Raw genomic sequence first — 12,909 nt, forward strand, 5'->3', positions numbered from 1 at the left:
CCTGTGGCAACTTCCCATGGCACTGCTTTTGTGGCATAGATTTCATAAGCTACAGTCTACTTCTCAGTGTTTTCTATTGAACCTCTCTGTCCATAAATTTTGGTAAAGCTATATTATGGGGTTTTTTAATTAATATTTTGGATGCATGATGAAAAACTAGATTTTTGGTGTATAAGATCCTTCATTTACATTTTTTGCAATGAGTAATGGTCTCTATTAAGATGTGAAATGGGGTGGGAATCTGTGATCTAATTAAAATGGTTTCTGACTTCCATCTATTTTACAAACTTGAATATTGATTCTTCATCACCTCTTCTAATATTGCAGTCCTGTGTATGCATTTACATGGGAATAAACCTTTCTGAATTCAATGGGACTGACTTCTGAATGAGTGTGCATAGGATCATCAGGTTGTAAAACTCATTGAACATTTGTTTATGAAAAGTTTTTCTACCAGCTGTAATGCAGCTTAATGACAAGCTGCTGCTCAATGATCTTACAAAGAGCAAATTACCCTTTCGGAATGCTTGCTGTGTTCCTTTGAAGTGTTGAGCTGCTAGCCTGAGCTAGGAGCCCCATCCAGAGATTCCTAGCTTCTTTCTTTTATTCTGATCTGCAAGTCTTCCTAGTCAGAGGTCAGGCTAAGCAAACACTTGCCAATTCCAACCTTGCAGACTGCTTGGCTGCACTGTGAGGGACTGAATAGCAAAAGCATCAAGCTAAGCTCAGCTGCCTGCCCTCCCAGCCCCTGGTTTTTGTCTGGCATCCCTGCTCGTTCTTATTAGCAAAAATAAGACTACTGGACTGCCCCAGCCTCAAATCCCCCAAAGCAACTTGCTCTGGTTTTTTGCATCTCCTCCTCCTCCTCCTCCCTCCTCCTCCTCCTCCTCCTCCTCCTTCTTCTTTTATACCCAGCCACCTGGAATTTGTGCACCTCACTCAGACAGGAGTAAAATTCAGTGTGGGCTCCCTGGGTTTTCCACGTGTGGCAACATGTGGGTGTTTGTCCGCACAGGGCTTTGGACAGAATTCTCCTCCCCAGGATGACTGTGGAGGCAGAGAGAGAGGGTGAAGAGGCTTGTCATTTGGGAATCTTTGTTGATTTCAGCTAGAATCTTTAACCCAACACTGCTCCTTATTGCATACTTCTTCTTCTTCTTCTTCTTCTTCTTCTTCTTCTTCTTCTTCTTCTTCTTCCAGACCTAATATTGTGCCACCATCTGGGGGCAGGACCAACCCGAGTGAGCGTAGAGTGTCAATAAAGATCCTGCTCCTCCCCTGGCACACCCCATCTCTGCCCTATTTGGCCCGTGTCGTCATGCCAATGTGGCCATTACAGCACACTGGCCCTACCTGGGTGCAATGCCAGCTGGCAGATTTCTGCCATACCAGCACCTCTTCAAACTCTGCTGGTGCAAAGCGATGGAGCAGAGATTCCATCTGAGTCCAGAAGGCAGAACTCAAGGAAAAGGTGGCGCTTTGACTGTGAGACCATCTCTCTATCTCTTTCTCTTCTCTTGACAAGTGGGGCCTCCCACAGAATTTTGGCACTGTGCATCCCAGCTTTGTATTTAAGCACTCGCTTGCTGAGCAGGAATTCCTCCAGGTGAGTGAGCAGGCTGCTGGAGGAAGGCTACAGTGGGAGAATGAGAAGGCTAGAGTGAAATACCCATTATCTAGAGATCTCTTGGGTAGTGTTGGTTTCTTTAGAAGCCATTTTCTACTGCTCTTTCCTGGTGGAAAAGTGATGGCTAATTGCTGTTGCCCCACAGAAGGAAAAATGCAGGTGTCCACCATTTCTGTGTAGCTGTGATTACATAGTCATGTGTCAGTTGAAAAGCATTGGGCATTGTCGGCCAGTTGGTGCCAAAGAAGGACAGAACTTTTTTTATGTATGCAACAACAGCAGCAAGAATACTTATTGCAAAGTATTGGAAGACACAAGATCTACCCACCCTGGAAGAATGGCAGATGAAGGTGATTGACTACATGGAATTGGCAGAAATGACTGGCAGAATCCGAGACCAGGGAGAAGAGTCGGTGAAAGAAGACTGGAAGAAATTCAAAGACTATTTACAGAAACATTGTAAAATTAATGAATGTTAGAAGGATGTTGGATAGAAACTAAGCGGTTTCCAGCTGTAATGCTTTAAGAGATATGAAAAAAAGAGGTTTTACAAATGGGTAAAAGTTTAATGGTAAGGATTTGCTGAACTAACAAATCGAACTGAAATACAAAGAAGGGAGGTATGAGGAGGTCCGAGGAAATAAGTGTATGGAAGTTATGTTATTGAAAATTAATGTGTGTTTTTAACTGTTTTTTTATGTTGTATGTTTCTTTTTCTTTTTTCTTGTTATATCTTAAAAACTTTTAATAAATATCTTTAAAAAAAAAAAAGCAAAAGCGGGAGCTCATGACCTCCCTAACTTGGATCTTTTGTAAGCGTTCTAAAAATTACTTTGCTAATGCCAATAATACAGATAAAGCCAATCACTATTATACTTCTGGGGGAAGACCGTGGCTGAGAGTGAATTACACCAGCCTGCAGGGTTGTTATACACATTTTGCTACAGGGAGGGAGAGTAGTGTATGACAACCTTGAAGTGTAGTACAACGTATGTATGTATGTATGTATGTATGTATGCATGTCTATATGTCTTTGTCTACTACAGTATCATAGAAATATATTTACAACAATAGAAAAATTTAAAACTAACGCCAGTAGACCATTGTGGGGGATGTACTCTTAATTGCCTGCAATAGGCCTGGTGGAATAGAAAAGTTCTCAGCAGGCATTTAGAAGTTGACACAGAAGGCTCCTGCTATTTTGACATGTTGGAGGTTTTTTGTGTGTGTGTGTTTGTTACAGGGAGGGGGATGAAATGAGGAGCTGTGAAGTTGAATGTAAAGGAAATGCAATTACTTAAGAGTGAAAGGTACCCAGGGAGAGTTTCAGCAATGAGTGGGAAGACATTGTCCCTTTGCAGGTTAGATCTGGCATACAGACAAAAGAGGAACCGAAGACCTGGGGTGCTTCTAGGAGACCTGCTTATCGAGCACCTGTCCTGATTTGTTTGTGTGGAGGTTGTGCAACTCAGTGTCAACATCAATCGTTACCCTGTGCTTCTAGAGCATTTTCCTGTCACTTCCCTTACTGTAAAAAGGCACTTTTTTCCTTTTTTAAAAAGTGGATTTGTTGTTCCAGAGCACTTTTGATGTGCTGTAATCACACATACCGAAATTTGCTGGCAAGCAGTTGAATCCCTCATGCAAAATCGCAACACTGGAAGCAAGCCTGGAAGGCAGGTTTCCTGGGATCCATTCACATCACCACCTGTGCCCTCCCACTGCTAGTTTTTGAACCTACCATTCACACCATCTGAGCCACAATCCATTTTGACCCTGTCATTTCTTGACAAATACTACATATTGATGCATTTTTCTCAAACCAGCTTCCATCTGACTAGATAAATCAAGCCGCATTCATTTCATACTCAAGTATGGTGTGAGCATTCGAGCCAGCTGTCACACATGCGCAGAAGAGCGTGCATGTGCAGATAACAGCTTCATGAATAGGAGTTTGGTGTTTGTGTGTGTTTGCACTAGCAGGGCAACTAAAAAGGCCATGCATGTTGGGTGGAGACATCCCTGCCCCCTCGCTGATGTGAACTTCGCTGTGCATGTCAACCCAGGCTTTGTGACTCCTCAGTCACCATAGAATCATGGAATTGTAAAGTTGGAAGGGGTCCTGAGGGTCATCTAGTCCAACCCCCTGCAATGCAGGACTTCTTTGCCCCACCTGGGGCTCGAACCCTCGATCCTGAGATTAAGAGTCTCATTCTCTACCGACTGAGCTATCTGGCTTCTCTTAGAGTAACACAAAATGGTAGATACTAGTTACATGGGTGTGTTTCCTTATTTGGAGTATTAATCCCCCGCTGCGAAATATTGCTGCTGAGATCCATGTACTCAGTAAAGGCGGCAAAGCAGTGCCTTGGATCCCACATTGGTGTTTGTGCACTCATATATGTACCCGTTCTCTCATTCTCTTTTTTTCTTTCTTTCTCTTCATGTCCAACCCACCAAGGGCTTAGCTGTCCTTCCTTGTTTCAGCCACAGCCCTCAAGTGCTGCAGGCTCGCAGCTTGGGCAATTTTTAATGCAGTAACAATTTGAGGGATAAGATAAAAAAAGAGAAACCCTGACACACACCCATCTCCTCTCTCTCTCTCTCTCTCTCGCTCCACTCCACCCCTCCATTTTCTCTTTCCCTTCTTCCTTCTTAAATAAACCCGCCTGGGCTTCAGGAGCAAATGACTTTCAGTGACACAATGATTGTGGGGCTGAAGGGAGCGGGAAAGACAGCAGAAATTGTTTCCCAGGCGCCAAAGGATGGCAAGTTAATTGGCAGGTGTCATGGGGAGAAGAGGGACATTTACTCTGTACATCTGGGGTGGGGGTGAGAAAGCATGAAGTGGGGGGTGTTACTAATTTCAGTTGGAAGGCAGTGAAAGCGCAGCTTTCTCATGTGCACACCCCAGTCGGAACTGAGTAAGTGTTGGGGGGGGGGAAGAAGAGGCGTCCGGAGCGCAAGGCTTAGCTGTGGGCACAACTGGTTTCAGGGGCTGCTTGACTCTCCAAAGATGTAAAGAAGGGTTTATTTTTAGCATGGGAGCGGGGAGCTCTGTAAAACTCTGGTAACTCAGTTATACCTGCTACTGTCATCCTCACCCGATTTTTATCATGGTTGCTGTTAGATGCCCTGTGGCTAAGGTGGGAACATTTGAAGGCACCCCCTTTTTGAAGGACTAGCTCCACCCAGATTAAAGATAACGAGCCCTTAGAGAGAGTGAGGGGGGCTAGAAAGGCCCCCCTCACTAAATCTTGTTCCCCACTACAATGACACAGATTGCATTTCTGTTTAAATTTACTGCAATTATTTCTACATTTGCATCTACGCCTATAGATTAGCGTATCCAAATATGTGTCATATTTAATGGTGGTGGGTATGTAAGTAGCTACCCCAAATCAAAATATTTGGTCGGGAGCAGGGAGAGAGCCCTTGGGAAAGTCCAGACGAACATACCTAGAAGAAAATTGTTGTGTTTTTTTTGAAGTTGTGGGTGCTGCAGGGGGGAGAGGGAAGTTATTGCAATGCCCTTGCTGTGGTCTCAGCACAAAAGGTGGTGGTGGGGCTCTCCTACGACTTTATTTTATTTAAACCACACACACACACACACACACACACACACACACACACACACACAGTGTAACGGTTTTCAGTAATGGCAAATAGGAGTAGGACCAGAGCTTGAGTCCTCACTCATCCATGAAACTCATTGGGTGACCTTGGGCCAGTCACTCATTCCCTCAGCCCAGCCTACCTCTCAGGGTTGTTCTGAGAATAAAATGGGGGCCAGGAAAGAACCATGTATATGCTGCTTTCAGCTCATTGGAGGAAAGATGGGATGTAAATGCACCAGAAGTAACTTGCATGATCCTAAAGCATTTGGGTTTGCTGCTAACCATCAGCTTTTCCAACTGAATTTTAAGAATAAATCACTCTCAGGCTTGAAGTATGCAGGAAATGCCACAGCATCTGCCGGGGTTTTTAATCTGCAAGCATCGTCTGCACAGGCCTCCCGCTGTCCGTCAGTCTCCTAATGCCAGTGGCCCAGCGGTTTCACTGTTGCATTCTGTGCAGTGCACTGAAAGGGCTGCATGGGCCAGGAGAGGAGCTGTTGCTATAGCAGGAAGCCCTGAGGGTGAGCTGCGGGAGGCTGTTCTCACATTCATCGTGTGCACAGTGCCACTCACTCTCTGCCCCTGGCACCCTCTCTCTCGGTCTCTCCTCCTCCTCCTCCCCTGCAGGGAAAGAAGAGTTTGTGGCGACATTCAAGGGGAACGAGTTCTTCTGCTACGACCTGTCCCACAACCCCATCCAGAGCAGCACCGACGAGATCACCCTCTCCTTCCGCACCCTGCAGCGCAACGGCCTGATGCTCCACACTGGCAAGTCGGCGGACTACGTCAACCTGTCGCTCAAGAGCGGCGCTGTCTGGCTGGTCATCAACCTGGGCTCGGGGGCGTTCGAGGCACTGGTGGAGCCCGTCAATGGCAAGTTCAACGACAACAATTGGCACGACATCCGCGTAACCAGGAACCTGCGCCAGGTGAGCTGCTGCTGCTGCTACCTGCGTGGCTTCATGCTGAGGGAGGTGGGCAGGTGTGTGCGTGGGATAGAGGCCCTGGGCTCTAAGATGCAGCACACTCTCTGGGGTGAGAACAGCACTTTGGGTTGTTTAAGCCAAGACACCATAAGCCAGACACCACCAAGAGGACGGGTCTGGAGTCTAACCCTCCTTTCCGCAAGAGATTGAGTTATCCCGTCTTTTGGGGAGGAAGTGGGAATTGTGCAGAGGAGGGGCTCACAAGGGTGGTTCACAGATTAATAATAATAAAGACAACTCCTCCCATCAGGCTTAAATTTAAAAGATATGGCATGGAAGGAAAGGGGTCTGGAAGGGTGGGGAGCAAATTCAGGCACTGTTTCTTAGTTTACAGAGCTTCTCAGGCTGCTCTCTGGGGCTAGCTTGGCCTCCTCCTTGCCATGATGTTCTTCCTGGGAGGTAGGAAGACCAGCCCCTTGGCTGATGGCAGAGGGTAGTGCCCTTCAGCTCTGTAGGGGCAAGGCTTAGGATGAAGCTGAGTGAGTATCTTGGAGCCAGGGGGGCTGGGCTGAGCTGGGCCCAGAACGGCTTCTCCCTTCCTAAAGGACCAAATGAACCAAATAGACCCCTCACCCAGTTCTGTATGAGGCTGAGCACCCTGTTTTGGTTCAAAAGCCATTCTTGTTCCTCTACACATACTAGAGCTGGAGTACCAAGGACACCTCTCATTTTAAGGAGGTTGTCCTTCCCCAAGCCACTCCTCTTCTTCCATCTTGCCCCCTCTCTGCACAGCTGTTCCCCCTTCTGGCCACCTTCCTTTGCAGCAAGGATCTTCTGGCAGGTGAAGGGGAAAATTTGGTGCCTTCCCTCCATTGCTGCGGCTACGACCTACACTCAGTCCGGCAACTCCCAACCCACTACCTTTTTCACCTCTGGAGCAGTGTGGTGCCTGCTGCTGTGGCATAGTTGACCCCAAAGGGATATGAGGAAAGCCTTGCCCTGTGCCTCTGTTATGAGCTGTCTTGAGTGGATCCCAACCACACCTTCATTCAGCTCTCTCCTGCCAGCAATGGGTTCCTTTGCATGGAGCCATAGCCTGGCATGTGACAACATGTTCTTGATTTAAAACACTCTAATGCACGGACGGGGAACCGGTTTCAGGCCGAGGGCTGCACCATGCCCACCACTGGCATGTGGCCCCCAGAAGCAAAAAAGGGTAGAGCAACAGATGGTGACCTTTACCTTTGTACATTAGGCCATGTTCCAGCCATGAAAAAGTCAGAGCCCTCCTTTATTCCCTCCTTTCCTCCACCCAGTTAAGCAAGAGGCAATATCAAAGGAAACATTTCAACCAGGCAAAAACACTCAGGGAAGGTGAGCTAGGGCAATGAGGGGTGTGGCCTGGAGAGAATCTTGAGGGCCAGATTACGCAGATTGGAGGGCCACATTTGACCCTTGGGCCTGAAGATCTCCAGCCCTGTTATAACAAGTTGGTGGCTGTGCGGTCTCTTAAGGGGAGAACAAGTCAGTCTAGTTGAGCCCTCTCTGGATGCACTGCAGAGCTGATTTATGAAAGGGCAAAAATGAATCTGCTTCTCCCCCCGCCCCCTCCTCTGCTTGGTGTCTGGACCACAGGATGGTGTTCCCATTCCCCATCTTGGCATTGTTCTATTTACAGGGTGTTGCTTTGCTGGCTGGATTTTTGGTGTTTCCCATGACTGGACAGTATGTTGAATATGGAGGGTTCTGTTTGGGCTGGAAGACTGGTGCGGGAAGGAGAAAGCGGAGTCTTGTTCTGTGAATCCTAAGGGGCAACAAGTTATAAGGGGTCCTGTCCCTGCCTCTTGTTCTCCACCCTTTAGCCTGGAGAAGGGTGGGAAGAGGCGGGGACAAGCTAGCAGCTAAAAAGAAATGTTGGGATTTGGATGAATGTGGAGAAACGGTGGAAGGGGACACGGTGTGTCTGGATGTGAGTACAAGCGGACTTCTTGATTTCTGAAACTGGGGGGGCAGTGAATGCAATACTCATGCAAATGTCCAAGTTGCAAACACACACAAAAACACCCACCTCATTTCAACACATATTATGGCCACTCAGTGGTGAGTGAAGGACACCCTGTAGTGGGCTCAGAAACACTCTCCATCATTTCACATGTTCCAGAGTGGGGGTGCTGGGAAAGAGAGTGAACTCCAGCTCAAGCCAGGCTGTGGAAAGCAAGATGTGGGAGAGACTGGATGGTGGTGGCAGTGGAGACCTAATGGGGTGGGAGGGGAGGGGGCTTTTCTTTGGTGGAGCTGTTAAAGCAACCTGAAAGCCGGGGGTGTCCTGTCTGAGCAGGGGGGAGAAGAAGAGTGCTTCTGAATAGGAGTAGGGGCCTTTCCACTGCTCTGTAGGCTGCCTGCGAGGGCATGCCAGCTTCCCAGCTGGTCGGGAGAGAACTGACGAAAGTTGTCCATGGGGTTCCTGGCTTTGGAGCAATAAGCCAGTGCACAGGGGCTACGGGAGGCCTTTGAATCTGCCCCCTTTGCTGTCTTTGGATTCACAGAACAGGGACCCCTCCCTCATTCTTTGACAGCTCCTGCTCTCTCTGTCTTTCTCTCTATCTGTCTGCTAATCCTCTTGATGGATTTCTTGTCTCCTTTTTTTGCAAAGAAAGCATCGACTCAGCCTTGGTTTATGCCTGGGGAAGGGCATTCTGTCACCCCATGGCATCTCTGGCTGCTCTCTTTCCTACGAAGCACTTGGACCCTTAGGCCCCCCCAGACGCCCCCATCACCACCACACCACAGACACACAGGCCATCATGAGTGGGTCACGCCCAGCTGGGCCCACCGCCCTCTTCTTCCCCTCCTGCCCCTTCTCCCCTCTCCAAACTGGCCGCCTAGGAACTACTAATACTGCTAACATGGGCCGTGCTGTGTTCCTCCATCCTTCCACTCACCCTCCCCCTCACCCTCCCACCCCCCAAACCACCTTGTTAGAGATTGCCTTGGCAACTTTCGTTGTTGTGTGTTACTAACACGCTTCTGGGGTGGCGGGACAGAGCGGGGTGGGGGGAGATTCAACTTCTCAGCCGGAGAAACCAGAACTAACCTTTGTGCCATCCACGGAATGTCGGTTGTTTCTTTTCCTTTTCCAGTCTTTCATTTTGTTCTGTTCTTTCCTTACTAACCAAGGCCTAGGAAGTTCTGGGGGTTTGGGGGTGAGTGTGGGGTGGTGAGGCTGGTGCTCTCGAGCAGCGGGGAAGGGTTGTGTGGTTTAGTGTCTTTTATTTTGTTGGTCACAGGAACTGGGGGGGGATTTATTTCTCTTTTTTTATTAAAAAAAAAATCTCCCTTGAAGTTTCATGGTTGGTCATTTTTTTCCCTGTTTATCCCCCTCCCCCTCTCGTTGTTTTGGTTTTTCGTTTTTTCGTTGTTGTTTTTTTTAATGCATACAGCACGCAGGAATTGGACACGCTATGGTAAACAAACTGCATTACCTGGTAGATATCAGTCTAATTGTCTAATCATTTGGTTTGCCGTGGGTTTTACCTCTCTCCCTCCCTTCCTTATTTTTTTAATTCATTAATTGGGTTTTGAAAATTATTGTTGATTTGGAAAAAAAAATAAAACACCATAGAACATGCACACACAGAGAGAGTTTAATTTTAGAAATTATGTCCCCCAAAGAAGGTGACTTGCATTGGTATGAATTTAACAAGCAGCCAAAGAGCCACTGGCTGACTTGGAGTCTGGAAGTCGCTTCAGGCCCAAAGATTGGCACATAATGCTAGGTGGCCAAAAGAAGCTTCAAATTGCCTGCAATCAAAATTATTTATTTATCCCATTTTCTAATACATGCTGCCTTTCCTCCAAGCAGGTTAAGGCACTGTACATGGCCCTCCAACCCATATTTTATCCTCACAAGATGCCTGTGAAGTAGGTTAGGCTGATAGATAATCTTGCTTCATGGCAAGATTTTTATTTTTTAAGGGATTTGAACTTGGGTTTCATTGGTTCAACAGTCTTAACATATCCAAACTGAATTGTCAGAAAGCCTTGTTTGAGAGAAGTCCTGCCCTGTCTCAGAGCACAGTCAATCAACCTGCCTTGCAAATATGCCTGTAAAAGTTACTCGCCTCCCTTTCTGTTAACTAGCCTGCTGGGGACTGGCAGGGGAGGGTGTCAGGCATTTCTTGGCCTGCTTGCTCTCTGTTCTGGGCACGAAGGAGCGGGATAAGAAGATGCTCTTTCTCTGCTCCTCCCCTCCACCTGCTCTGCCAGCCAGAGAGCCCTTTGCCACTCACTGACGTACAAACTGTTCCTGCTTGCCTGTTGTCACCACTGCCAGACAGGGTAGTGCAAGATAGGCATAAACGAAGAAGTCTAGAGTGGGGTGGGGGTTGCACAAAGCCACTGGCTAGCAAGAGAAGAAAAGTTCCACTTACCCACTGGGGAAAAAACCTCAGAGCCTCCGAGAAGGCAGGGAAAACATCCCCAGTCAATGTCAGTGATGTCTGCTTGCCATCTGGGGTATAAGTACAGGCCTCGAGCAGCACTCTTCCCCAACCTGCAGGGGGTAGGATCCAAATGTTACTAGGCTCCAACTTCCATGCCAGCTCCCGGGGCTGCTGTGAGTTGCAGCCCAACAAAACAGCAAGCGGAGGCCACCAGGTCCACCCCCCAGATTGGCGTCTTCATGGAGGGCTAGATGTTTCTCTCCATCCTTCCGCCTGTGTAAGTACTTTGAGCCTTCCTCCCACCCCTCAAATTTGCAGATGTGCAGGAAACCTGCTCTCTTAACACCCCCCTCCTCCGCCATTACCAACTCAAAACAAATGAACAAAAAATTGTGAGCACTTCAAAAACATTTTATTTTATGACTTTACTTTTTACCCTTCCCCTCCCTATCCCCACCCCCCCCAAAAAAAAAAATCCATGGAAAACACCATCCCATGAAGCAACTTCTGTGCGCTGTTACACCTGCGCTGTGACCCCAGCTGCCCCCCAGGGAAGGACAGCAACGGGCAGCCAGCAGGGTGGAGGTGGGCGTATTGGAGGGGAGGGACACTTTGATATGGGGTGGAGGAACAGGAAGGTGAGCTTATAGGGAAATACAAAAGGAGTTTCCCTTGTGCTGTGGCGTGGCACAGGCACAGGGGGCAGAGGTTGGAGGGCTGAAGTTCCCCTCCTGAGTTAGGAGAACCCTGCCCGTGGGTAATTGGACTACAATTGCTTCCCCCTTTGAGTGCCCTCCCTTTGGGTGGCTTGAAAGGGTCTGCCCTGTGATGGGCTTGGGCCTGTCAAGGTAGTGCTTGACCACACTGGCTGCCCTGGATCTTGTTCCCCTCCCCTGGGGTCCTGCTGCCGGCCCTCCATACTGCATGGCATGCTAGGATTGCTTTGGGCATGTAGCTTCTGTGTCCAGTTTTTTATTTTCAGAGCATTTCTCTGGGGCTGAAACTAACACTCTGTGTCGCACACTGTCCACCCACCCCTTTCCTTTACCCTTCCTCCTCCTCCTCCTCCACCTCCTCCTGCCCTTCTCCCACACTCTACCAGTCCCACCCTTCTTTCTGCCCTGCATGGCGTGCCAACTTCACAACTTGGCCATTTCAAACAGGAGCACTGTAAGGTTACAATGGGGTTGCTGGGGGAGAAGCTGTGCTGAATCCAGGCGCATAGGTGTGGACATGTGTGTGCATGGTGAGAGGGACTATGAGCAGGCAGGCATCTGAGACAGTCTCTTCCCGCTTAGTGTTTAGGGTGTGTGAGTCTTGTGTGCATCAGCCCCACAGTTTAGGCATTAACTGTCCCCCTGCCCCACCCAGTTTGTCTTGAATCCTGGATGCAGGCTTAAGAACATCAGAGCAACTTATTCTGCTGCTGGATCAGACCAAAGGCCTTACTAGTCCAGCATCCTGCTTCAGTGGCAACTAGGTGCCTCTGGGGGTGTCCATAAGCAGGGCTTGAAGTTCATAACCCGCTCCTGCTGTTGCTTCCCAGCACTGGCACTGAGTCTTTAAATGTGGAAGTTCTCTCACCTCACACATTCCCGCCCCCCCCCCTTTGAAAAATATTTTTCCTGGCACAAAAGCATTTTGAAGTTGGAGATAGAATCCTATGAGCACGAGGCCCCTCCAGATGTTGCTAGACTACATTTCCCATCATTCCTGAGCATTGGCCATGCTGGCTGCAGAGGCTGATGGGAATTCTAGTCCACCAATATCCCACTCTGCAGAGCTGTGCCTGTGTCTTCCAGTGTGTAAAAGGTACTTCTGAAGAAGGCTTGTACCCAGTGATCGTTCTACCCGGAGTAGACCCACTGAAAACATTGGCCAGTGACTGAGATCCATTAATTCCAGTGAATCTGATCTCTGTATAATTTACAGTTGGATATAACTTCAGGCCTGTTCAGCAGGGAAGATGCACACACCAAATGCTGGACCAGCCAGGCACTTGTTATTGTGCTCTCATGTGCATTTGGTATTTCACACATCAGAAGGTCTTAGGAGCGCAACTCCTGTGAACGTGGCCCTGAGGATGTTTCTCTCTGTGATTTTGTGTGCGTGTACCCAAGCACTACAAATTGTATACCACTGTCACATTTTTTGTTTATGAAAATAATATTTATTACTTTTCCAACAATTTAAACACAACACTACCAAAAAAAAAGAACAATACAATACAATACAAAAACACTACACTGTCACATTTTTTGGAGTAGTCCAGCTCATTGATGGCTAAAAGAAGTTGT

General features: G+C 48.0%; 1 protein-coding gene across 29 annotated transcripts in view; it reads left to right on the forward strand.

Annotated features, from left to right (window-relative positions):
* Nucleotides 1-12,909, forward strand: part of NRXN2 (neurexin 2) — a 351,610-nt gene that overhangs the window by 148,171 nt on the left and 190,530 nt on the right. For 18 of the 29 annotated variants that reach the window (XM_083477881.1, XM_083477882.1, XM_083477880.1 and 15 more), the window contains 2 exons: nucleotides 5,872-6,173; nucleotides 9,611-9,655. In XM_083477881.1, coding sequence (XP_083334007.1) covers nucleotides 5,872-6,173; nucleotides 9,611-9,655 — 347 coding nt within the window. The remainder of the gene's footprint in view (nucleotides 1-5,871; nucleotides 6,174-9,610; nucleotides 9,656-12,909) is intronic. The other 11 variants (XM_083477883.1, XM_083477887.1, XM_083477884.1 and 8 more) reach the window with 2 other exon arrangements.

Source organism: Podarcis liolepis (assembly GCF_965112155.1).
Source record: "Podarcis liolepis genome assembly, chromosome: 15".
NCBI classification, from domain to species: Eukaryota; Metazoa; Chordata; class Lepidosauria; order Squamata; family Lacertidae; genus Podarcis; species Podarcis liolepis.